The following is a 27,802-nucleotide window of genomic DNA, read 5'->3' as shown; positions in this document are numbered from 1 at the left end:
AGTGTGCATGCCACAGAAAGCCTAAAAATGTCAGGAAAGTTGCAGTTGCAGTTCATTCTGTACTGATTTGAAAGTATTATAGATATTTGATCTGATGTCTGGGACAAAAGACTCAAGAGTAAGGGAATGGCAACTTTCTGTTGAATCTAAATGAAAAGCCAGTTCCATTTCTAGTGGAAATATCCATAATGGTTAAAAAGAAAAAACCTTAACACCAACCTTCCCCCTGCCACCATCAAATAAAATTGGACAGATGAAGCAAATGTAATGTCAAGTGTACAACTGACCAGATTTCATGATTTTCTGCCAGGGAGTCTATGGAGGTTCTCTTTAGGTAACCCCAGAGAAAAGCTTGCAGGTTTGCAAGAGCTGTTTGAGAAATATTAGAGACTGTCATTTGATGATTGCACAGTATTCAGAGTAAAAACCTCAGTAGGTGAGGTCTGGCTTCAATTCCGTCCTGTACTACAGGTCTCCACTTTAAATGTGAGCAGATCCTTCCTGCCCTCATTATCTCGTTCTCTTTCTGCATTACCATAATAAAAACATCTTCTCACATTACAGAGTTATTGTAAGCATCAATGCCCTATCATCTTGTGAGGTGCCAAAACTACTTCAGCAGCATGCAGATGTATAAATATAGCACATGGGTGTCTGGTGTGAGAACTCAAACCTCCCAGCTGCCTTTGCACAGGCGTGCAGCAGCCAGCAACGTTGCCGAGGCTGCTTTACTTAACTTTTGTAAGACATCTGCATTCAGTGAGCAGTGACACTAAAGCAGGCCTATTTTAATTGTCTGACCAAGAAAGTCTACCACATTTTCTGAGCCAGGAATAAGTATTTTTATTTTTAACTTATTTCCCTGATTTGTTTGCTTTCTGTGTATAAAATAAGGAATTTGTGCTTTTTATGAGTAGTTTATAATGGATGATAAGTGAGCTGTCAAGCTCAGTTTTTAATCAGGTTGCTATCTCTTTAAGATATGCAATTACTGTGGGGAAGGTTTGTTTTTCTTTGAAAAGAAGAACATGGGGGTTTTTTTCCAGTGAAAGAATTCTTGCACTGAAGCGCAATTTTCAAAGCACTAGAGCATAACTGTGAATGTTTAATAAGGCAGTATTGACACAACTGAAAAATGGAATAGCTTTACAAAGTATATGTATTTTTTGTGAGTATATATATTTACTCAATAGGGGCTAAAATCTGAGTCCTGAAGTATGATCTACAGGTAAAAAAGCCTGACTGCAGCATTCAGACTTACCGAAGTAGGAGCTTACCATTAATAACCTAAAGAAAATTTCTCATGTATCTTTCAGCTAACAGATCATGATCATGTTGCATATAGCAGAATTTTTTGGGGTCTGGGAGGAAATGTCGCCTTGGTTTTCTGGGTTCTGTGATTCTGAACTGTGAAAACTAAGAAATTAGTTACCTTAAACCACTCTAACAATCCCCTCACCATTGTTTTCAGCAAAACAATGCAATGCATTTGCAACCAGCAAAATAAAGGGAATTGAATGAGTATAACCAGGGCAGAATTTGGAGGTGATCAAGTGTCAGTTTCAGAGTCTGTGGAAGGGGGCAGAGCTGCTGCTCCCTGATAGGTCTTGCATCCATTCAGCCTAGTAAAAAGCTGTTTTTTTTCTCTTTGAGAGATAGAAGAGAGCAGGAAAAGAAGGAAATGTGACTGTGACAATACTACTTGTAAGTGCTTTCAGGGTTCATACAAATATAAAAACAAATATGAAGGACCTCATTTTGGGCATTGTCTTAAGGATTGCAAGAATTCACACTGTGGATCTGAGCTTTATTCCAAAGAAGAAAAGAAAAAAGCATATACCATCTCCTTGTTAATGCAAATTGAGTAACTGCAAAGAAACTGGAAAGCTTTGAATTTACCCTTCCAGCACACCTGGAGGCACAGGAGTCATGGCACCAGCCATTTAATTTTTTTTTTTAAATTTTTTTTTGGCCTCACTCCTGGTGGATGCAATTTCTTCTCCTACTATTGTTCCACTGCATTTCAATACCAAAGGAGGAATGTTTTCTCCCTGGGGTATGTCCCATATCAAAATGCTGCCACGTGCCCTACATTTGACCTTTGCTGTTTTTTTGTTTAAAGGGAGGAAAGAGTTTGTTTTTTAGAGGAACAAAAATTAATTGTTTTCTCAGAAATGCTCTTAAGATGATAGGACAGCTGTGGGAGAAAAACAGAAGAGAATTTATGCTTAAACAAAGGACAGGGAAAGGTCAGAAAGCAATCTGCAGGACAGCAGAAACACTTCAGCTATTCCTCAGAACAATTTCTCTGAGCAATGAAAGAAGTAAAACCAATTGCATATGCCTCAAATACAAAACAAAAATAGAGTTAAAATAGATGCCAGACTGCATTTCTGTACTTCTTTTTGTCCTTGTAAAATAATAGTGTGATTTCCAGGCCACTACAACATCAATCACATTGTGATGTGCTGCTAATAAGGCTGGAGACAATGCAATTTCTTGTCAGTCATCAGTCAGTGGCTCTAAGGATGGATTTCATCAGCAAAAGAATCCACAACATGCAAGGCCTGCTTTTATTGTGAGGTGTGTTAATTACTCATGAGCCATTGTATGGTGATTTCCTTATAGCAATGTTTTTTTCCTTTGATTTTCCCATCACTTCTGCTAGCACTTTCAGTATGCAACCAACCCCAAAAAGTTTACTGTGGGCAAGTAAGATTTCAATATCAGAACAAAGCTTTTGGATAAGGGAAGTTTCCTGTGGCAAATTAAAATCAATGGGAAGAGAAGTCTGTGCTATGTTTTAAGAGTTATATTGTGCCACCTTCACTTCAGCTGAGTGGCATGTTTTTCTGTTAATATCTCATATTGGTTTGAATCGGATGTCAGGCACCACTGATTATCAAACCAACAGATCTATTTGGCCTGGAATATTTATTTACTCAGAGGAGTGAAATAATGAAACCTAGTCCTAGTCTATCCTGCAAAGCACTAACCCTGTTATTTTCTGGCAGCCAATGTGAATTCCTAGTGAAGGTGACAAAGGAAAATACTCTTTCTTGCCTCATATTAGACTTACCCAGAATTACAGCAACAAACAGCATACTGTGGTGCTGATTATAAAAATGACAGAGCAGTATTCAACTCTTACATTATAAAGAACAAAATTCTTTGAAAACATGTTCATAGGCATTTCAGTGCTTTTACAGAGGGGAAGGTGTCACAGTGTTAATGAAAAAATGAATTGAAAGATAAGAATTACGATATTTTCATCAAAGTAAATTAAAATATAATTTAGGTGACATTTTTATTTTACAGGAAAAATTTTCCAAAAAACTTCTCCAATTTTTCTAAAATTTTAAAATATTTTTTAAGCTAAAATATACTTTGCTGTTTTGCCAGTGCTTATTTTGCAGTTGTTATGTATGTTTGCTCTTTATTTCTAGATAATACATTCATTCTTGTCTCATGGACCAAGAGGACACAGTACAAGATTCCAGGAGCTGCTATTAGAAAGAAAATGTAGGACCCTCTTCTTTCTCAAGTCTAGGAAGCTTGACAACACACATAAATTGTTCCAGTGCTTTACTTGATTTAAAACGCTTAATGCAAGTTAAATTGACAATGTAAATGTAATGGGCTGTAAATGAACTGTTCTAAAGAACTCATTATCAGCATTGCTTGTTACGGAGATTTTACTATTATTTTGATCATAGGATGCTCCAAACCCAGTCTATTTTGTGTAATTCATCCTCTAGCTTTTTCCCCGGTGTCCCATTGTTCTTTCTATAGGGAAGCCTCATGAACTCACCCACACTAAATCACACTTGGGGATATGCTAGATGAGTACAGCAGTCTCCAGTACTAACAGATAGGAAATTGGCAATTTGCACCTTGTACATAAGATCTGAAGGATTTAGAGAGTTATTTTTAGCCTGGAACAGATTTGATATTTAAAGCAGAGATCTGATATCATGTTTAAATGGCACAACACCGTATGGCACAGACATCCCTGCACTACCTAGAGTACCTTTGCATGAGCCAGTGCTGCCCAGCAGCAGCTCACAGCAAGTTTTACTGCATGCCCAAAGAATCCCTGTTAGAGCCCTGGGCCCTTGGCTGCACAGGGACTCTGATAAGGAGAAGAGTATAACATAGCATGATATTACTGCCATTGCTACAGCAGTGCTTACAGACCAGCCAAAACCAGGGTTTGTATGTGCTAGGTGCTCAGTTATTCCCCTAATGGTATGTTTTTATTCTGCTAGCTCCACCTCCAGGAAAAACTAAACACTTTAGCTTAGAGCTAGTTTTGGTGGAAGGTTGGAGCTTACCTATCCGTTAGAGGAACAAAATCCTCACAAATAAAAGTCAATGTGGTGAGTTCTGGCAACACAGAAAAAGCTATAAAATTAATTCAGTGAATATGGCATGGCAGCAATTTTCTTTTCTTTTCCTTTTCTTTTTTTGAGTAAACACGTGATCTGTAAGAGATTAACCCAATTCCAGCCTGAATGGGTTTCCTCTACCATATAACTGCATTAGTGAACAGAAATACTAAATATGCATTACCGTTATTCATGACAAAACATTTGCTAAATTAACTGAAATTACTGTATTCACATTCTCAGGAGTCGCTGTATGTACAGTCCTGAACTGAATGGACATGTTTTATAATTGGCCTTTGAAGCAATACAGCATGGTGAAAGCTGATGAAATTCCTGCATGCAAGCACAGTGGAAGCCATTACCTAGAGAAGCAGCTGCTTCCCTTCGGCTGCACTAGAAATGCACCATATTTATTGGAATTTATAAAATAATCATGCCGGAGATTCATCCATATCCAGTGATGTGAATATTTGGTGATGTGAAAACAATCCCTTGGCTTTTAGAAGAGGGTGGTCCAGTATGTCAGCAATGGACAAAGTTTTGCTGTGATAGAATGAAATGCGGGTGAATACACACAGATATAAATGAAGGTGTGGGGAGAAAACGCTGTCCAAAACACAAAATCAGGTAAAAAGACTGCCTATTTCTGTCATAAACTTTATGTTTTCTCTAAGTGTGGCTAAAAGAGAGCAGAGTATAGATATCTGCAAAATAATTCTCAGGTTTTGACTTGGAAAAAGATGTTAAGAAAGAGTTGCAAACCAGAACATCAAAGGCCAGGTGCTGTCCCCTACTGTCAAGTTAGCTTCATGAGGGGACTCTGGTGTTTGGTGACCTAGACTGCCTGCAGGATTCCTGGTTCAGAGGGGAATGTAAAAGCAGATGAGCACTTTATGAGGCAAGAGGTTTCTTTAACACCAGGGTTACTGATGAGAAGAGCCTTCACATTTTTAGCTGAAACTTTGAGAAAGCTTTAAAAATGATTAGGAAAAGCAGTGGATTAGACAGTCAAAAGAAGAAAAAAATTTGTACTTTTATTCTCACTTTTTTGTTGTTGGATCCCTCTTCCTCCTGCTCCTTGCCTTTCTTTCTCATGCAGACCATAGTACATTGTTCTCTTACAATCATTGATTCTGGAAATCCAGAACATATTTTAGGCATTTTAAAAGGACTGACATAAATGTGGGAGCTCTGTGCCTTCCCTTATCCTAGCAGGTTCAATCCTTAACCCAGTCTGAGGTACTAAAAGACTTGATCTACTTAACAGATGGATAAAATTTTTGAGCCAAATGCTGGCTTCCCAATATATAAGATATTCAACCCAAATGTCATACCTACACTTTTGAATGACTGGGTAGCTTTTGTTTAAATCCATGTTTTTCTTCTAAAGAACTTACCATGACATTGTGCTAGTTGGAATTTATTGTTCTACAGTTCAAGACTATGGAATACAGCCTGCCAGATCTGTAACTACTACAGGTATTCCCGATGCATGTTGTTGTTGTGTTATTTGATTTAAACAGGTAACATATAGTCCTAATAAGAGATATGGTTTTAAATAATCACATTTAAATATACACATGGGTGTATAATTGGACATGTTAGCAAGAAGTATTGAACAGGATTTACTTGTCTAATTAATAATGCTGAAGCATCAGTTCCGTTGTGGTTTTTTTTTCCCCTCAGGCAAAGAGTTCCCCCAGACTCTGCCTCCTGCACTAAGCCTTTTACCTTTTATGCAGAATGGTCCATCGTAGGCAGTTTTGGAGCAGTCACAGGAATAGCCGTTGTATTTCTCCACACATTTCCCACCGTTGGCACAGTACATCCCATAGCTCGTGCAGTGGCCAGAGCAGCCAGGCTTCACCCCGGGCGTGACCTTCGCTCTCTCTTCCAGGTCCAGTGTCACCCCGTTCATCCTCAGGGAACGAATGCAGCCCAGGAAGCCTCGCTGGCCTCCTGCAGCACCTGAGAGGGAATGCTGAACTGTGAGACAACACTGAATGGATTTTATTGCTGTTATTTTATGTGAAATATCCTGCTAAGTCTGTGGTAACTTCTTTATAAGGGCAAGGAATTGCCTTGTCCTAATGACAATAAATCAGTGAAACCTAGCCTGATATCATACTATTAGCAAGCATAAATAATAGTTTTTTATGAGTGCTTGCTTTATACTGATTAGACGTTTGAGATTCTAGCTCTACACTGTAAGGTTTCCTTCTATTTCAACTTCAGTGTTTTTAGAGATAACAGTGTGTCCTGGGTTGCAGTGCATTCTATTACCATCCTCAGGAGCTGTTGAAATCAGGTGGGGCAGTGTTTCCTTGCCTCCTCCCCCCAGACTGTCTTTCTGTTAATTGCCCATCATTGTCCTGCCACCTGACTCAGGGATAACTCCCTCCGGACTATCTTCTGTTAATGAGCCTAATCAACACTTTGCCTCATGACTCATTACCCCATTGTGAGATGCTCCACCCAGAGGGAGGAACCAAGCATCCCATCGTGGATATAAGCTGAGATGCTGAATACCAGACACAACCTTTCCACTGGATTTCTAGAGGACAGGAGCTACACAGCCACCACTGGACTCGCTGAGGAAGAGCAGACCCTTTTTCTACAGGATCACTGCTTCAGAGGACTGCAGCCAACGTTCTACCGGACTGCTACAGCAGGGAGTCAGGTTGTGTCTTGACTCTGTCAGTTTGAACCAGTGTTCTCTTATTAATTTTTTTTTTTCCATTTTCTCTAATTTCCCCATTAAATTGTTATTCTGACTTGGTGCCTCCCACTGGTTTGTTTTCAAACTAGTACACAGTGGAAGAAATGGGCTTGGCTCAACTGTTAAGGTGTAGCCTTTCTCTCCTAATGATTAGTAATGGTGAGTGCTAATAATAGTGCCATAATATGCTATGCAGTGTTACATTTTTCAAAGCCACAATGGGCAAAGAAAAAAGGAGTCAAATCCCCATTCTCAGTTACAATAGGAAATATTCATGTTACCTTCCAAGAAACATCATGTATACTGCTTATTTATCAGAGCACAGACTGAAGGATGGAGCCCTGAAAAACTACATTTGACAGTCTGGGTTGAGATGGATTTTTACAGCAGTTGATAAGAACTGTCCTTTTTGCACCCCTAGTAAACATTCTCTGAAAAAATGTGATTTCAGCTAGGAAAGTCTTATCTCAGGCTGGATTAGAAACAACAATCAAAAAAACCCAAACTAAAAAAATGCAAGTAAATAACAGTGAGTGCTGGCATCTTTTCTGCTCATCCCTCCTCTCTTTGATTGCTGCAGTGCCGCAGGTGCCAGAGAATCCCTGAGGAGACCTGAATGCTCATCACCAAAGAGCACAGAGGCTGATATTTACCTTAAGTGGGGAAGAGGACTAAATACAAACCAGAGAGGGCTGCTTCAAATCGAGTACTGGTAACTGGATGATTTGGAGTAGGAGCAGGCAAGGCTTGGTCTTTGCTGAGTGCACATGGCAGAGGGAGTTCTGGTGTGATTCTGTTCTACATAAACTCATATACACTGCAGTGATGAAAAACCTTCTTTCCCCTCTCAGTGACTGTCCTAGCCCCTAGGACACAAAGTCATCACCCCTCAGGCCCTCTTGCTCACCTAAAGAATAGATATTTATTCTTCAGAAAATGGAACTGGAGGTACCAAAAGAATTCTTGTTCAGCATTACCCTCCATGGCCCCAATATTCAGGTGTTCATTTTGAGCACTCCAACTCAAATCCATTCTAAGTCTGACTCCAGGTAAAGTTTAAAGCTGTTCTCTGATACGTGTGCTCCAATCACCAACTTGCGTGAAATAGATGTAACTCAGAAAGAAAAAAATCTGGTGCAGATTGTGACATTCGTTTTTTGGCAATAAAGGTACTATATATTTCAAAACATTGCTGGTGTTACAGTAAATTTAAAACTAACAAATGAAATAGTCATTATCAACAATTCTCAAAGAACTCAGGCTAGAGGAAAAAAAAATCCAGCTCTTCCTGTTTACAGCAAAAGGCTTGGTATTTTTTTAAAGGTTAAGTGTTCCTCTTCTAAACAAACTTAATCTTTCAGCTTATTTTGAAAGCGCCATTTACTGGGATCACAGCAGCAAAGGAGAACCTGAGCTTGTAAATAACACCTGCACATCTGGTGACACATTATACACAGTTTGCAGTGACACTGGGCTGATTACTAAGGCAATGAAGGCTTTAAACATCATTTTAATTCATTTGAGTTTTTAAATGCTGCCTAACATGGAGAAAAAAGAATTTTTTTCCCCCCTTTCCCCTTCCTTCTTCTCTTGTTAACAGATATCTAGAGAGGTATGAAAGTGCTTCTTTGCTCAACATTTCATGCAGTTCTGATTCCAGCTAATGACACTTGGCATGTCAGCACTTTGCAGCCCTGCGGCTAACAGTCAGAGAAATACAAATGCTGCTGGAATAGCCCGCCCAAAATGTAGCGGAAACCAGTAGCTCCAGAAAGCAGCTGGACTAACTTGGTTCTAGGGAATGCATTTGTGTAATGTGGTGCTTTCCTACATCAAATGAGTAAATAGCCCACGGGACTAAAGGGAAAAGAGTGCTGTGAGAGCTGTGAATGCAAAAGCATGGCCAATGATCAAATCTAAAGAGGCTGGAAGTGCTGCTGAGGCTTGGATGGGCACTGCAGGCACATGCAGTCCTGGCAAGATCTCTGCAGAAATTTTCACTTCTGTGGTGAAAAAGTGTGTGTCTGGGAAGAGACTCTCAGCAAAAAAGGAGTTTGCCACTGCAGTCTTCTGGAGGCACTTTCAGCCAGGAGATGCAGATGGAGAAAGACAAAAAGGACAAGTTTCTAACACACAGTATTTTTCTCTTAGTTGATCTTTGTATTTCTGTAATTATGGACATGTTTGTCTTTTCTTTTTCTTTTTTCTTTTTTTCGCTTTTTCTTTTTTTCCCCTGCTTTGCTGTCATGCAAGTGCTCGAGGAGCACAGCTTCCCACATTCACTAACTGCTGCTGGCAAGACATGAGTCAAAGAATGTTCAGCACGGGAGAGCAAAACCCGGCTGCCCCCTCTGCACCTTACCAACATAGAGCTGGCTGTACAATTCCAGTCGTGTGTGTCCTTCTGTTGGAGCTTTCCGGACCTCCAGGGGTAACTGGTCCACCTGCAGGCTGGCCTGCTTGACGTTCCTCTCGGCATTGACCCGGTGCCACTGGTCGTCGTTGAGCGGGTTGGGAGATCTCACCACGATTTCCACCGGCCCGTTTCCGACATCAAATGAAAAGGAGACCTCTGTAGCAGCTGAAATAGTGAGCAAAAGGTGTCCACAGTTTGCAGTCTTATACTGTAAACATATTCACGCTTCCTAAAGAGTAAGGGTCATATCAAATAGAAATATGCATTGCTAAGTCATCTTTCTGAATTTATAAGCACGTTCAGCTCCTTCTAACTTGAGTAGGAGTTAGACTTTTAGAAGACAATATCAGCAAACTCTCAACCAATTCCATTAATCTTTGAACTCTGCAGCTTTCCAGTTTATATATATTTTTTTCAGGGAATAAGCATCTTGATAAAAAATGGTGGAGAAGTCTAAATTTTTTTTGATTTTGAAGGGCAATTAATTCTTGCAATGAACTAATAATACTGTGGTTAAGATCCATGTGACACTTTATGGCTGAAAAAGAAATAGATCTATAGTAAGCCCTACAGTGCTCAGTTTATAGTGTATGATTTAAAACATGTTTAGAAATTTTACAAATGTCCATTAAGCCCTACTAGACACTCTTTCAGGTCATCCTTGGCAAATATATAATTGATAATTATTATTGAATATTGAGTGTGATTAACAATATATAAATTACTTTTAAATAAAGTAATATAATTATGACTTTCCTATTGATATTTAGTTTATCTATCTTTAGGCTGCAAATTGTATTCTGGTGGCAAAACATCAGATGAAAGGGTTAACAGAGAATGGATTATCAGTTACAGCATTCACAAATGAGGATACCAGACAGAAGTAAAGACAACCAAGGGTTTCATTTAATTTGGTTTTTTTTTTACACACAAAATAAAAAAGCCTTTTAATTCCTCTGAAAACTCTCGGGTGCCAATTGTGGTCTACATGTTCCAGTACAGCTGCGGTTTCTGGTTTGGTTGAACTGAGAAAGCTCTATTATAAACTCTTATTCCACAAGGCTATTAAATTGTGGTAATAGCACAACTCCATGTTCATTATGACTAACAATGGTGATAAATAATGGGAAATATTTTTGTATATGGCCTAATGGATTTTCACAAGGTTATATCAGACTGGCTTGACAGCATTTTTAAAGTAGAGAAATAAATTTTTTACAGAAAATGTTCTGTCAATCCAAATTTATTATATAATTGATTTTTTTTTTTTCAAAATTGGCTACTTCTAATAGAAAAAAATGAAAAAGCTGTTGTTCTTTCTGTTCTCTGCTGAATAAAAGAATTTAATTTCTTGAATGAACTGCCTTTTATAAGCCATGGATTTAGTCTGTTTGGCCTTTTGCACTTTACAAGGCGCAAAATCTGTATAAGACAAAGCTTGCTGTTATAGAAATAAAGATGTTTAGTTTTAATGTTTTTATGTTTTCTAACTTCAGTGGTTCTGCCACTAAACCCAGGCAAAGGAAAACCTCTCTAGTACTTAAATTGTATGTTGTGTTCAAGTCTATTTTCAAGGGTGTATGTATAATTCTCCTCTAATTTTGCTTTGAAGAACCGCGTCAGATCTCTTCATTGTCAGGCTTGAATTACTTCCCAAAAGCTGTCTGTTTACAAGACTGTAAAGTAAGGACCTCTTAGCAGACTTTTTCTCTTATTCTGAGGCAGCTGATGACACTGTCAATATTGCTACTGTGTACCTTGACTATTCATTCAGAATTTTTGAAAACCTCCACAAGAATGTTTCTTTGTTTGCAAGCTCTTGGTCTTCTGGATAGAAGTACCTCCAATTTCTTTAAAGGAAAGTTGTTCTTCTAAAAGGGAAAGTGAAGAAAATCGGCAAATAGAGATATTTCAAGTAGAAGCTCTGTGCCTGAGCAGTCTAACTTTGTGCATGGTTTTAAACTAGAATTTGTGTCACAGCCTAAAAGACATGTAATTAAATTTGTACTTTTGGAGAAAATCACTCCCTTTGAAATGAGTACAAGTTGTATAAATTAATATTATATTTTTATGTTTAATCTTACAGTCAGGGAAGGAATAGCCTTCCAACAAAATCTCATAACAGGCCATTTCAGGGCATGTACCGACTGACATGCTGAAAGTTAGACAAGATAACACAGCATCTATGGACTGTCCTGATCCTTCCTTAACCAGCCTAAAAGCATGATTCTCATACCAAAGGTGAATGAAACGTATTTGCTACTGATGGATTTAAAAAACCATGAAATATGTCAATGAAAAGAACTTCGCAGATGGGCAGAGGCTGCAAACAGGATGTCTCACATGTAAGTTATGTTGCTGGTTCTGACTCTTCATTCCTACTTCCATTTTCACTCTATGGAACAAGTACTTTCCAACCAGGGACATTTCTAGGTAAGATGGCAGGTCTTAACAGATATGGATGAATATCTGACCACAGGCATTTTAGTCAGAAAATGAAGACAAATTTCACGCCCTCAAAAATGAGACAGGTGACCTGATGACAACTGACAGGCAGAAGTCTGACGTACTCAACATTCTTTTTGTCTCAGTTTTTACTGGCAATTGCTCTTCCCACATCTCTTGTATCTTGAATTTCAAGGCTGGGGAATGAAAAGTTCAAGGTCAGGTTGGACAGGACTTTGAGCACACTGTGCTGCCCCCACTCCTTCTTTTTCCTCTATGCCAGCTTTACTGCTGAGCAAGTTGTTGTCCTCTTGGTCAATGATCAACTGTCCTGGCTGTGTCCCTTTCCTATGTCTTTGCTACCCTCAGTCTCCTGACTGGGACAGAGAAAAAGCTTTGGCGCTGTGCAAGCACTGCTCAACAATAGCCAAAACACTGGTGTGGTATCAATGCTATTCTAGGCACAAATCCAAAAAACACCACCATATGGGATGCTGAGGAGAAAACTAACTCCATCCCAACTGGAGCCAATACAACATCCAATGTGTTCAGAAGGTCAGTGTAACTTCTTATATAGAAGACTGGCAATTATTTAGCTTTTTTCCCTTAGTATGTTATACTTTTAAGTCTCTGTCTACACATACAATCCTTGCATGATATAATCCCTTTGACTCAAATACATCTTTGATTGATGTGACAGTGGTATTATTCTGTCAAACACTTGAATAGGATGATTAAAAAAATATCTAACATACATGTGCATATGTGAGTATTTATTCACAATGACTGACTGAGCCAGCACAGGACTTTTTTCAAAAAAGGTGTAGGAAATGAGCCACAAAAAAATGACCAGAGATTTTTAATGGTCACTTTTTAGGTAATGAAATAACTTTTCCTAATAATAATTTTATTTTTCAGTCTACCAAATACCATAAAACCCAAGCCAGTTTTTCTAAGGATCAGACTTCGAACAAATGCCTGAAATTGCCTAATTATGAAAAAAAAAAAAAAAAAAAAAAAAAATTAATGTGGCTTTTAATTTATTCAGTCGGTACAAGGTTTTGAGATGAAAATTTTGTAAAACTGAACAAGGGTGAATTCTTTATGTGCTCCTGCTACATAAATTCACTCGATACACTGAGTCTTGTGGCTTAGTTTTACCCTTTCTGTGCCTTGTACAATTACATAGAATTAAATCTGAACACGTTTCTTTCATCATTTCAATTTTCTGCGGTCTCATGATGTTGTCAGCCATCTGTTCAGAACACAGAAGAGCATCTTTGGCAAACAAAATGCCCTTCTCACTCTTTTTTCTGTGGTTTTTTTTTTAGCTCTAGTGAGATCTCACCTTTTCCTCATCTTAAATCTATGAGGCATTTGCCCATAAAAATGAAGGGATACAACTGAGCCACTGTGCAGGAAGACCTGGATAGGCTGGAAGAGTGGGCTAACAAGAACCTGTGAAGTTCAACAAAGACAGATATAAGAAGGTCCACAAAGATGATCAAAGTACTTGGAAGCCTATAGGAGGAAAGGCAGGGAAAACTGTGTTTGTTTAGCTTTGAGAAAGAAGGCTTGAGGGAGTCCTCATCACCATTGTTCTGGTATTTAAAGGGTGGCTACAAAGAAGATGGAGCCATCCTTTTTATAGGAAGTGACATGGAAAAGATGAAGGGTCATGGGTACAAGTTACTCTTGGGGACAGACAAGAGGAAAAGTTTTCACAATGAGAATTATCAGCTACTGGGATATTCTCTCCAGGGAAGTGGTAGGTTCCTCTACACTGGACACTTTTAAGATTCAGCTGGACAGGGTGCTAGGACATCTTGTCTAGACTGTGCTTTTGTTAAGAAAGGTTGTACCAAATGATCCTTGAGGGCCCTTCTAACTTGGTATTCTATGATTCTGTGATTCAATGATTCTGCGACTGCATTGTCTGTAGGATTCCATGTTTCTTTGGCCCTTTCAAGGCTTTCTGGTAGATAAGCTTTAGCTAAACACAAGTTCTGAGCATCAGCTGCAGGGGAAGCAGCAAACACTTCTATGTCCTTTGCTATGCAGAAGGTCAGGTTAAACAAGCTGAGAGACATTTCTGGCATTCAAGATCTGTGACCAGCTAGATCACCCATTTTCCTTGAACTCTTTGTGTTTCAAGTATCTTTTTTCTCCCCTGTTTTCTAGTTTGATCTTTGTTGATGAATTTCAGGCTAGGATCTCTAGTTATCATGAGGCTGCCAGCAAAGAAAGAGGTGTTAACAGATGGGTGGGTACTCACAAGATGCTAAGCAGCAGGTGGATGTTCTCAAGACACATAAACTGTGAAAAAAAAGTAAGAGGGATTACAACCCTCCCCCCAACCACCTCTCTAAGGTATGCCCATCTCTCTGTTTCTCTCCTTCTCCCCCATTATACCTTCTTTGAAACACATAGTTTCATGTCCTTCCTCGTACTTTGTTTCTCTTACCTCCCCTAATGTATTTTTATACTCTTCAAATGGGACTGACTGATGTTTTAGTTGACTTACATCAAAGGAAGGAGTATCTAACCTCTTTAGAATCCTTCTGAAATCCCATTCTTAGAACATAAATGCCATCTTACATCTGGAATCAGAGTTCACTCACTTGGCTGTAAAATAGGTTACAACAATAACCTATAAACTGTAAACTGAATCTGCCAGACAGATATTTGTTCTGAGAAAACAACAGCTTGAAAATATTATATTTCTGTAAGGGCAACATCTGCCAAACTTCTTGGACAGTTTGTAAATACACCTCTGACAAAGGGCTCGCTGTCTGAACCTGTAGACAGAATTCAGTGAAATGCTTGAAAATGAAAGAAAACTTAATCAAAAGAGAGATATGATAGATATTTCTAGAGCTAGTGGTCTATATATCTTTATATGAATTCTATCACCATGGTCAAGATCAGGCCTGACATATGTAGTTATTGGAATCCTTCCCACTGCCTGTAATAGACTCTGGATAGAAAAGAAGCCATTCTAGGATTTGAAAGTAACTATCTTGTCCACCTTTCCCACTTAGATATCTGAGTTTAAAGATAGTTTTACAAAGTCATCTCTAAACTACCTTCCCTGGTGCCCTCATTTGCACAGGGCTGAGAGAGGCCATGCCAATGCTGACATGGAAACAGCATTGGTAGGTTGTTCCTGGCTGCAGAAAATAGGTGGAAAGGGGTACAGATGCTATGCTGAAGTGCCATATTGGAATAGAGGATCTGCTTTAAGGAGGCCACTTCTCAAAGGACGTGACTTAAAATTAAAGCTACAAAAGCAACATAACAGAGAAATTGTTGATCCAGGTTGCCTGAGTGCAATACAGGAATTACTGTGTAGCTTGGCTGTCTGTTAATAATCAGGTAGTTGTCAAAAATCATGACTGTATTTACAATAATTGGACTAAGCATCTGGATGGTTTCATCATTTATCTAATTCCCAAATGAAAAGTCCATTTGAACTAATGAGCAGAAGCTTCATTCATTTGACCAAATGACAGTGCACATCCATGCCCAAGACTTCAGTGATCCCTGAGCTAAGTGCCAAATGAACCAGCTCTGGAAGCTGCACAGCTGCATCAGCATGATGCTGTGCCAACAGTAATTAGTTCTAATGAGAGACTATACTGCCCCTAGGATCAAACCCAGCATAGCTGAGTGCTGATTTATGTGGATGTGCTATATCTTAGAAATAGCTCAGGTATCTCTCTAACATAGGGACTCATTGTACAGACTAGACACACTCTACATTTGCCTGTGGGTTACAAGTAAAATAAAGAAAAATCATGAAAATTTACACTCTTTTGAATCTTATGCAGTCATTCATGTAAGTGTTGAGAAGGAAAAATGGATGAGTAAAGCTATTGCTTTGGTTTAACAATTTTTAAGACCCACTTCTCACAGTAAATCCATCCACAAGATAAAATACAAGTGAGGGTCAGTGTGTCTCTGAAACTTAGAACAAGCTGATATTCTGTAGAGAATGACCAATCCATCTGGGTCTGATGCAAACGCAGCGGAAACAAGGACAGGAAACCTGGGAAGAGTACAGACATGAAATACAGCTGCGTAGGGAGGGGTGAGGAAGGCCAAGGTGAAACTGAACCTCACCCTGGCAAGGGATGCAAAGACTAACAGGAAGGGCTTCCACAGGTCTGTAAATCAGAAAAGGAAGGTCAAAGAAGGTGCACCCATCCCCGATGAACACTGGTGGAAGCCTGGTAACAATGGATGAGAAGGCTGAGGTACTCAACATCTATTTTGCTTAAGTCTTCAATGACAACCTTTCTTCCCACACCTCTTGAGTGGATGGACAGCAGGATGAGGACTGGGGGAGAAAAGTGCTTCCCACTGTAAGCAGAGATCAGGTTCATGACCATCTGAGGAACCTGAATGTGCATAAGTCTATGGGACCCAACGAGATATTCTCCCAGAGTCCTGAGAGAATTGGCTGATGATTAGTCAGGCACAATTTTCTCTTGGTGAAGCTATGTTGGCTGTCTCTAATCACCTCCCTGTCATGCATATGCCTTGACATAGCTTCCAGGAGGATCTGTTCTGTGATCTTACCAGGCAGAGAGTTAAGGCTGACCAGTAGCTTCCAGGGTTCTCTTTACCTTTTTCCAGTAATTGGGGACTTTGCCTGAGTGTCATGATATTTAAAATATCACAGAGCACAGTTTGGCAGCTACAGGAGCAAATTCTCTCAGGACCATGGGATGCATCTTGTCAATCCCACGGCTCTACGTTTGTTCAGGTTCCTCAGGTGATCTTGAAGCTGAGTTGGGTTGCAACGAGAGCAACTTTTTCCCCCAGTCCCCACCCAGATGTTCAGGATCTGAGATGTGTGGGAGGAGAGATTACCATATGTATTGGTAAAATAATACTTCCCTGCAAAAAAAAGGAAGCACACTGACTCTTATTGGCATTACCATTCTGATGATATAACTGTAAAGTTAGTTTTAAATCTTAGTGATTCCAGACATTCTGTAACAGAATTACTGATTTCTCTCAGTGTAATTCTTGCTGCCTGGAGGAAATATTTTAAAACACATTTTACCTTCAGTCATAGGAAGTCTAGAAACATGTATAGAAAGGAGAAAGGAAATTAACTTCTAAATGAAAGGTAAAGGAATGAAAACATGTATAGATGAATGGTTTTAACCATTAAAGGTTTGGAAGAAATTATAACACAATATTTAGAAGTGATACAAATAGTAATCCAAGTGTGCTTTTTCCCCAAAGACTAAAGAAACTAATTTATGGCGAATAGAATTTATTCAATTCCTGTGCAATTTCATTAGGAATACATAACTCTTCAGAATGTCTGAAGTTTCTTATGACCTTTTCAGTTTGTTTTTATCTTGAAATTTTCAAAGCATCCTGCACACAAAAAAAATCGTATCAGAATGAAAAATAAGGGAAAAGGCTTTGTTGAATTCAGGAAAGAGCACCCCCTAAAGCGTCTATCCTCATATTTTTGATCCTCATTTTCTCCACCATTTGGTCTGCAGCCTGAAGGCACTTGATTCAGTCTCTGCTGTGTGCAGTATCTACATCTGGCAGCTGTAAACTTGCAGTGACGTTTCTTTGAGAATGGACAGGGAATTAGATCTACTGAGAAATGTTGACCTGATTCAGCAAGAGCTGTTGTTTTCTTATGCATATGACTATGTTGTTACATTGTAAGACAAGATTGCACACAAATAAATTGTTTTGCTGTATATTTAAAAGCGGTGAAATTTAATGCATTATTGTCCTTCTTCCATCATGATAGTTTAATATCTTCTTTTTGTAAGATTTACTACTGGACCAGTAATTTCAACAACTGGACAGACAATAAGTCTAAATTCTAGTTTCAGTTTACAGGAGCAAAGCATCTTTGGATTAATGGGAATTAAACATGTTAAAATAATTCTTTCATCATTTCATTTTATGACTGTTCAAACATATTTTCCTATATCTGTCTGTCTGGCTCAATGACTTGCTGTTCTTTTGTTCTTTCATTGCCTGTGTTGGAATAGACTCTCTCTACTGTAATAACCTTTGCCTACTGTATCCATGCTGAGCCTTGAAATTCATTATCCTCACCTGAGGTTTTAATCTTAAATATTCAATATATACCAGTTGACTCAGAAGTACTGTACTACACTGCACCCAGGCTACCTGAAACTGCCCAAAAATTCTCCAGGTGCAAGGTATTAAAAAAAAAATGGTCCTGGCTTCTCTCCGTTGTAGACAGACAGCAGTTCCCTTTCTACTGGCACACAAGCACTTATACAACTTGCAATATTTGGAAACGCATAGCTTTACTGGAGCTCATTATGAAGGGAAACCAGAACTCAGTACAGTACCTTTCTCATAATGAGTAAATATCTGTGTAAGGACAAAGATAAGGAGGGATTTGATTTTGGTAATAACTAAGTTATTTTATCTCACTTTCAAATAATCTCGACTGCCAATGAACCAATCAAACACAAATACCAGTCTTCCTACACAGTAGATTTGATTGCTTTGGGGGACAAAAAAAATTGCATTAAATGAAAGTATCAAATTTTCTCATGAAAGCTCATGGAAAGGCCAAATATGCCCTAAGAAGATAATTATTTATTATCACTATTTACTAATTACTTCAGTTATGCTAATTGCACTGCAGCTGTCTTGTAGATAAGCACTTGGAAGAAACTCCCATACTTTTATGGTTGTATTTTAGTTGATGCAGCAATTTTCAGCCATGGGCAGTAAGAACAAAAAAATACTGCATAACTGGGGAGCCAAACCAAAGATGTGTGAAAGAACTTGTTTAAAGTCAAACATTAAATGGTTAGAGCAGGACTTGAAAAAATACCTACTTGCTTTAATTTTAAGGCAATAAATACAATTTCAGATCAGTGTTACCTCTCATCCAGCCAGCTCTCTTACAATAACTACTTAGCTGCCTGGAAAGAAGGAAGGAACAGGAACAGTGACTCATTGAAGGTCTGTTGATTCATCTCATGAGAGTTACTAATGCTTAAAAAAAATACAGCAGCAATATCTCCTGGTCTATTTTGTGACAGATGATTCACACAAAGGGAACTGTAGTCAGTGCACTGAGTGGAAAAGGGGAGGAGATGTGTGTTTTCCTGTCTGTAGTGGGTTATAATATACTTCATTATATCCTTTTAACTGCAGCACTTTACCATGAAACTGAATTGGTCCTATGCACCAGAAGGCAGCACAACAAGGGGGAAGCAGAGACATCAGAGCAGAGCTCTCCCATGCAGCATATAAAGGGTTTTGTGTAACTGGTAGTTATTTTTGTTGGATGAAAGGCAATATAAAAGCAGGTGGTAATGTTTATGACATCAGATTTTGTCTGAGCATGGTAAAGCATCAGAGAGGTTTTTGGAGAGGAGAGAGTGGCTTATTTTACTGTGAAAAATAGCTATGAATTTAGCACAGTTCTGAAGCTGCTGAGCAATGTGTCTAAGTGCTTACAAATAGACACAACGATATCAACAGCCCTCTTGAATATGTCACATTTGAATGTAATAAAAGTCAGTCAAAATTGTAAATTGTGCATCATTATAAAAGTGGTAAGAGCCTGGTGCAGGTTTGAAAACTAGAGATCCAGACTGTCACTCTTCTGTGATGTGCTTTTATGAAAGCACATTCCCTGAGTCCTTTTCTTCTTCTTCTGTGGTGCTTTCCTTATTCTGTAATTTGTTTATTAGCTGTAGGTTCTGCTGTGGACTGTGGCAAAGACTTGTAAAGGTGTTTAGGTGCCTGGGTGGCAGCTACTGAAAAACTTTTGCATCAGAGCAGGGGCTCATGATGATATGAATTTATTGATTTTTCTGCCTGGCTGTATAAGGTTTTTCATTTGTAGTGCCTCTTTTATAAGCAATTTTTCATGGCTATTTATTTCTCTGTGGCTGTCCAGGGTCACCATCAGGGTAAGGACTTTGTTGCACTATGCACTTTACTACCACAATAAAACAGGGCCATCCAAAAATATGACTCAATTTTAGTTTTAGTGTAGTAATTCTGTATATGAAAAGGGTGTGTGTGAGGGGGGAGGGTGGATGGACCCAGCTAACCATGTCCCAGCTGACTCAAACTTTTATCAAAAGTTTGAGTCAAAGATTTTCTGCTCTGGAATATATCCTTGTAATAATTTATAGTTGCCAAAATCCAGGGTAGATTTCCCAAGACGGGAGAAGATATCTTTGGTATTGTTTGCTTTTTATCCTGCAGCAGGAAAAAGTATCTACTAAAAATGCAAACCAGAAGTATCATGAAGTTGTACAAAAATATGTTCTCAGAATTCATGGTAATTAGAGGTAGAAAACTTGATGCAGTATGTGAATGAGGGACCTCCTGCTTTAGCCACCTTTTGTGAACAATTCTGCTTGAGTATGCATGAGTCTCAGGAAATGTAAAGCCAACAGGAGACCTGTTGCTGTTTCCTGCTGTAGCAGTGGAAAACATAAAAGGGTGAGTGAGAGGATTTATGTATTTATAAAGCATTTGTTTCTAAGATTTCATACTAGTAGAGAGCTGTTTGCAGTGATTTGAGACAAAAAGCTCTATTTCAAAAACAAAGTCAAGACATTTAGATAAAGAGGATGTAAAAAGTCTAAATTATGCAAGATAGTGTTATGGCAGCCTTGTGATAGTAACTGTGTTCATGCTCTTAAAAAATAGATTACAGTTTTATTAACTTTTAAACAAAATTTTACATGAAGTTTTTCTTTCCTTTTACAACATAAGAAATTATATGTGTGCAAAGTTTCTAAACAAAAAGTTGTGAGCAGAAATATTCATTTTTCTTGTCCTCAGAACAACTGTAGTTAGGCAAGATAGAAAGAAAGAGCCCAAACTTAACATGATTTGAAAATGAATTAATTTCCATCATGATTTAAACTGATTTTTTTTAAACTACCATTTGAACCATAATGAAATTCTGCAAAGTGTTAGGAAAATCTGTGGCCAAAACTCTATATGAATATTTAGCATCCACCTACAAACACCTAGGGAGAAAATAATTATATTTACTTGAATCAGTCTGTTGACATAATTCGAATTAATCATCTGCATAAATATTTTAAGCACCATGGATACAATTTTATTATTATTAAAAACACCTCCACTTTCATTAAATCTAATTGTCTAGTCACAGAAAATCTTTTTCTACCTTAAAACTGAATTGCCTTGGTAAAACCAATAAAGACTAATTTAGAATTTCAATTGACTGAACAATTGCCAGCACTTTATCTAAGAAGTTCAACTTAAAGAAAAAAAGTAGTTTTCAGAGTACCAAGATTCTGTTTATTCACTAACAAGAATGATTCTCAAAAGTATCTAAATAATTTAGGACCAGAGGACCCATTGGATTCAGGCCACATAGCCTCGGGAAACAATGAAGCTTGGTTGGACCCTTTCAGATTTCCTCACGCACGGCATTTCAATTTATGGCATGATGTTGATGTTTTGGATTAAAGAGAAACGTGACAGTGACAAAAGACAGTCAGGTTGTCGTGTGTGTCCTCCCCCTCCCCTCCTTTCTGATGGGCAAAGAGGTTTGTCCTGAGAACACCAGGTGGAAATTGCAGGAGGAACTGTCTGGATGCTCTCATAATCTATATATTCTTGAGATGGGGAAGCTGAGATATTTGTGTTTGGCTTTGGTACACATCAGCCTGCATAAGGGTATAAAATGATGAGAGTTTTTTGGTGACATTTTAGTTCAAACTGCATGAAATTACAAAGAATATGTAAACTAATGGAATTACCATAACTTTAGTGACCTAGTGACCAGATTTTACCCTGCAGTCGATCAAGATAAGACTGCAAGTAAAATCAGCAAGTGAAATAGACATCATTAGACTAATAGACATCAACAGACTAATGTGAGGCAGAACACAAACAATATGAAAGCATATAATGGATTTACCAAAATCAACACAATGGATATCCTTCTTTGATCAAAAAGACCCTCTGGTTTTTGGAAGAAGAGAATTGTTACAGATTTAGCATATTTGATTTTCTTCCAAAAAGAGCAGACATGGAAAACAGAATTGCAGAGATTGTTGATGAGATGGATGAAGTATTGGTCATCAGAAAATTAGAGGACCTCTAATTTAGTTTGGGTCAAGTAACATTTAGTATTATGATGAATACCTTTGCACAAGAAGTCAGTATATGTCTTTTTTTTTTTTTTTGCCAGTAACACAAAGTTGGAGAGGTCAGAAAATAATACATAACAAACAGTATCCCAGTATAATCAGGCAAAAATTCCTAGGACAAGTGGGCAGCGTAAGAATTAATGTTATTGTAGAGGGCACTGGTAAACCATTATCAGAATTAATGTGGATAGTTTTGATTGCCTGTGTTTAAGAAAGAAGAATTCTAGGTGCAGTGAGTAGGCAGAACCTTATTAGCATAACCAGAGAACAGAACAAGAGGAATATCTTATGAGAAGAGATTATGTGAGTTTGTCTTGCTTAATATAGCAATTAAAAGCTGAGAGAAGATATGATTGCACCATAAATATACAAGGGGAGAGTAAATACTAGGAGGTGAAAACAATTAGTTCAGCCAAAGAACAATACTGAAACAAGAATGCATGGCTATAAAGAAAAGATGCAAATCGAACTGTTAAGAATTAGAAGACATCTGAAAAACAGAGATGTGAGTCTGAAACAGTTGTCTAGCTGGCAAAGATTCAAACTATTTTCAGTGGAGAGTTGCATAAATTTAGGGAGCTAGACACAAGTTATGCATTGTGGTTGTCTGAGACTGTGAGGATCTAAATTCAAGGACCCAGGAGGTTTGTTTCTGTCATATGCCTATAACATCTGGCAATTTTGTGTAGCATAGTAGATGTTTACTTTCTGCAGAAAAATGATTAGCACACATGAAGAAGGTAACAAAGCCTCTGCAGTGTCAGCATGTAACAGGAAGTAGACTGGAAATAAGGACAAAGACCTGAGATGAACTACTGGGTGGTAGCGCCAGCAACGGTTTGCCATGTGCTCCATGTTTTTAGTGCAAAAGCAAAGTCAGCTATGCTCTTTGAATGCCAACCAGTTCCCACCTTGAACTTTGTGTGAGCTGTAACTGATTTATAAGACACTGCACATAAAATGACTTTTAAAGTGGCATTTATGGCAATGAGAGAGGTGTCCAATCACCCTTGAAAGGAGAGGGGTAATGCTGAGGGGATGCACTGTGTAGTGAAAGGTCATGAATGCCATACTGACATTGAAGGAGACCAAAGTAAAGCAACCTGTAACTATAATCTGACGGAGTCCAAGCCAGTTACAGAAGAGTTACTGATGGCGTTCATTTCCCCACAGCCCCGTGCCTAAGATTTTGTACTGGTCAGTTTGAGCCCGTTCCCCAGCTGGAATGTTTATTTGCTGCCTTTGGCTTGCTCTCACACGTGACAGGCTGGGCACCCATCCCCATCTGCTAATTTGGAACTGAGGTGGAAAATTTGGGACAGAGGTGGAACTGGTCTTCTCAGATGAGTCATCAATTGCTGTGTTGAATATCAGGCATTTCTTCATCACCTGCCTCATCTGAAACAGAATCTTGTCTTTCAAAGAATGGTGCTTGCAGTTCTTCAGACCAGGTTTTCTTTTTGTTTGTTTGAAGCCTTCATATTGTCCTGGAGTAGGAAGAGAATTTGCAAGCACTGCTGTAAAAACCTTTGGGTCATAAATTTCCCTGAAGAAATGGAATGTTTTTCCATTTAATTTAATAACTTCTTGTGGGCCTCTGAGATGAAGAGATTCCTCAGTGTCCTATGCATTCTTTGACATGTGGCTAATGCTACATGCTTTCCTACATGAAAAGCTTTTTACAGAAAAGTGACCTTCTTCTAGGAAAACAAAATAACAACTCAATTAAAAAGAAAAATGAAGGCCACACCAGTTTCCCTACTGAGGTGAAAAACCAAGCAGTGGAAAACGTAAGCTGCATTTACTTTAACATGTGGGACTTTGAGCATCATGTGGAAAACTCATTCATATGGTAGAATTGCATTTTAGGATGCCTCTGGAGAAAGACGTGATGGAATTATTAAAATTTGTAAGAAAATATATAAATCAGTTGTGTTATAGCATTCAGTATGGAGGAATGAATGCTGTCTGGGCAGAAGCAAGCAGCCATGGGAATCATGGTCCCTAGTCTGTCACTGTTTCTTGTCTGATTCTAGAGGAGTTACTTATGTCTCAACCAACTAGTGTAGAAACAGCTGAGCACCAGAAGCAGCACGGGACTTTCCACATGCAAGTGTCAGGTGTTAGAGTGCTGTGAGTATCCTCTGTCCACAGAGCAAGTATGCCCATCCTGAAGCCATGCCACTGCTCTCATTAGCAAGCTACTCCATATGATCCCTTTCACAGCTGCCAAGTTCAGTGATCACTCCTTGGGGAGACTTTTAGGGCACTTTTAGGGGTTATCAGCCAAGTAACATCCCTGAATGCAGTGGTTATAAATGTTCCTAGCATTTTACAAAAAATAATAAGAAAGATCTTTCCTCTCTTACATGTTAATGCCAGGATCAAACACAAGCTGACCTTTATCTCTAAGCCTCATTTTTTTTTTTTCTGTTGCTAAAGTGACTTGCTATTTACTTACTTCAGAACAGTAACAGTGAGACACAATTCATTAGGGTCTGTGACTTGCTTGGAGGTGCTGGGTGAGAGGAGCTACAGAAGTGAGCAGAATGTCTTTTTCATTAGAATTATTTGACAGTGTCATTGAGAGAGTTTTCTGGAAACAGTGATGATACATGCTTCTTCCCAAATTACCACAAATATGCCCCTTCAAAATTTGCTTTCAGGAATACATCTTTTCCAAAACTTGTGATATCTCTCAAACAGAAAATTCAAATGTGATCTATTTGACAAACATCTCAGGTATGAAGTAGCTTCATTTTCATAGTCATAACTCTAAAGTCCTCAAGTCCATATTTCATAGATGTACAAAACCATGTAGGAAAGCTCTAAAAGAGAAAGCATCCTCTCTTTCTCACTCTAAAAACCAGTTTTAATTTTAAAAACATCTGGAAATTTTGACCAGATATGAATGGTCTCTGGAAGCCCTGCCTTACAGAAAAATTAATACCTTATTCAACTACCACCTTTCTAAGCAATCCTAGCCATTGTCAGCTGACTAGCCAGCTATGAAAATAGATTTACTGGTGTATGTAAAAATTGAGGCTTCAGGTAATTCTACATCTCTGTCAGCTGCTCCATGAATGGTGACAAGTACAAGCCTGCCAGAGGAGTTGCTTGATAAATGGAATAGCTAATGACTTCAGCCACATTCATAGTAGCATTTTATCCCTGTTTTTTTCTTGACAGACTTCCTTGTCAGCTGTTTGGAAAAGCTGTTTCTGAAATCAGAGAAACACGGTCTTCCCTTCCTTCCTGTATCCCCCCTCTCCTCAGAGATGGCAATCTGGGGCTTTGCTGAAGGCACATGAAGTTACTCTTCAAAATACTGCAAATGTCACCTCTTTTTCATATGAATCCGGAGAGTTAGAAAATCTGGGCAATTAGACCCCAAGACAATATAAGACTTAAGAATTATTAGACTCAAAGACAGCATGCCAGTAAAATAATTTAATGAGTGTTCCTAGTAACAACTTTTGTGTTCAGAATAAAACATGCAAACTCCTTTCTAAAGACTTGAAGCTAAGAATTTTAATAGACTGAATGATTTGCTTCCCTAATGCGCTCACCAAGTGCAGCAAGCTGATTAAAACACTGGATACTGTAGAACCTTTCAGTTCCTGGTCTCTAGAGCTAAGCTTATACATCATTAACCATATGTTATAGGTACACACAGGTATTTTACACATAAGGGAAAAAGGATATAGAATTTGTACTTGCAGGACACTGATTTTAGCATTATCCTTTTGGAACGGTAAAAAGCAAAGAAATCAAGAAGAGGCTTTGTAGGAAGTCATCCTTCTCCAACGAGAACTGTACGTGTATGAGAAGGCAATGAACAGACAAAAACAATCCACTGGATGAAGCACAATAGCTTTCAATAAATATGTGGTGATGGTCATTGTGTAAAAAACCTTAAATACAAAATAGCTGTTCTATTAGAGAATGTGATGGGCTAGCTAAAAAGCAGCTTGCCATAGGAAAGCTTCTTCAGTTTGGAGATAATTCTGTAATTACCTTACTGACTTAAATTTATGTTCCTATTAAGAAACTAATTCACATATTAATTTTACAGGACTTCTGTAAAGGGGAAACAGACTTTTAAGAAGCAGCAGGGTCAACTGTAGAGCCATGTAAGGTACCTCTGAAATTCTGAAACTTAACTTTTCATTTAAATGAATTCCAGAAAACTGTAAGCGCAGACTAGAACAAAACACCCCTAAAAAATATGTAAAACAAACATTCATTAATAAATGTGTAATTCAGAAGAGACGGTGAGTTTCCCTTTGTTACTAAACCCACAGTGTTCAAAGCTTTTTCAGCTGTGACCTGTAGAACACTTAAGTCATAGAAAGGCCTTCTCCCGGGGCTCTGAAAATTTCAAGCAATAGTTTTCAGAGAGAACGGCTAGAGTGAATGCAGTGATATTGAATGATCTGCTTTGTACTTTTTAGCAAATACAGTCTGCATAGTTCTTACAGTTGTTTTACGTCTTTTCTTCCGGATGACATTTCAACTTCTTCCATCAAGAATTTATAATCTAAAGTTTAGATTCAGGGACATGAGGCAGAGGTTGAATTTATGCATATGCCAGGTCGCAGAAAAGTCAGCGGATCTCAAGCATAGGTTTAAAATTAAAGTCCTGTTTAATGGTACTCTGAGAACACTGCCACTTTCTTGAACTCATACATCTATTCAGAGAGCCACTGCAGCATGATTATTATTTCCCATGAACCAAGTTAAAAATAACTTTTTTGCTGTCAAGTCACCTTTATACACTGATATTGTCACTTTTTAGCTAAGTGAACAACAGCATGGTTGGTCTGATTGCAGTGGCTGAGAACACCTTCCATAAAGTAGAAGAGTAAGAAGCTCTGAAGATGCCCACCTCAGCTGACTGTAAGTACTACTTAAGTTCAAAGGGAAATTAGAAGTAGCTGCCACTTTACTATTAAAAGGCTTTGCCCCTTGGTAAAGCAAGTAAGACTATTCCCTCTGACTCAATAGGAGCTATTTTGATTTGCACAAATTGCAGATTAGAGAAATTGGATTAAGCAACATGAACTATATTTGTTGTAGAAAGAAAGAAAAAAAGGCACCCAAATGGAACTTGGCATTTTATTTTCCTGGAGGGAAAAATTTAAATGCATTTTAAAGGAGCCTCTTGATGGTTCCTAAATTTCTACATTCTGATTTTCGTGTTTAAACTTTGGAAAGTGTTGAAAATGGCTGTTTGTTTAAAAATTAGATGTCTGTACGTCTAATCTGCATAAAAAATAGATTACTTAGGGTCCATAAGCCAATTGCTTCACTTTCAACATTAATGACTCACTGACTTTTGTGCATCAACATTTAGAGCTGGGTCCTTGGCATCCATGAGTAGCTGCTGCAGCAAAAGGAAGCCCACATGCTTTTCCCAGTGCCCCAGAGCTGGAGAGCAGGGAGGCTGTAATGTGTTGCTAGAGGCTGTAATAACAGCCACACATCTCACAGAGGGCCTCTCGCTGCTCCCGTTCATGGCAGGGTCAAGGGAGAACAAAGGAGGCATAAAACATGTTTCCCACTAATTCAACTGCTTCAATTCCACTAAGCAGAATTCAGGTGCGGCTAAGGATTTCAGCACCTTCTTTGGAAAGTTTGCCCCTGGGCCATT

General features: G+C 38.5%; 1 protein-coding gene across 1 annotated transcript in view; it reads right to left on the bottom strand.

The window, feature by feature from the left end:
* The window catches only part of CNTNAP2 (contactin associated protein 2), a 1,035,266-nt gene that overhangs the window by 84,731 nt on the left and 922,733 nt on the right, over window positions 1-27,802 (bottom strand). The window contains exons 17-18 of the mRNA XM_042044203.1: window positions 9,470-9,688; window positions 6,120-6,356 (exon numbers count right to left, since the gene is read on the bottom strand). Coding sequence (XP_041900137.1) covers window positions 6,120-6,356; window positions 9,470-9,688 — 456 coding nt within the window. The remainder of the gene's footprint in view (window positions 1-6,119; window positions 6,357-9,469; window positions 9,689-27,802) is intronic.

This window comes from Corvus kubaryi, unplaced genomic scaffold, assembly GCF_017639235.1.
Source record: "Corvus kubaryi isolate FWS band 111438036 unplaced genomic scaffold, C.kubaryi_AGA036_p1.0 37398, whole genome shotgun sequence".
Classification (NCBI taxonomy): Eukaryota; Metazoa; Chordata; class Aves; order Passeriformes; family Corvidae; genus Corvus; species Corvus kubaryi.
This window is presented reverse-complemented; position numbering and strand designations above follow the sequence as displayed.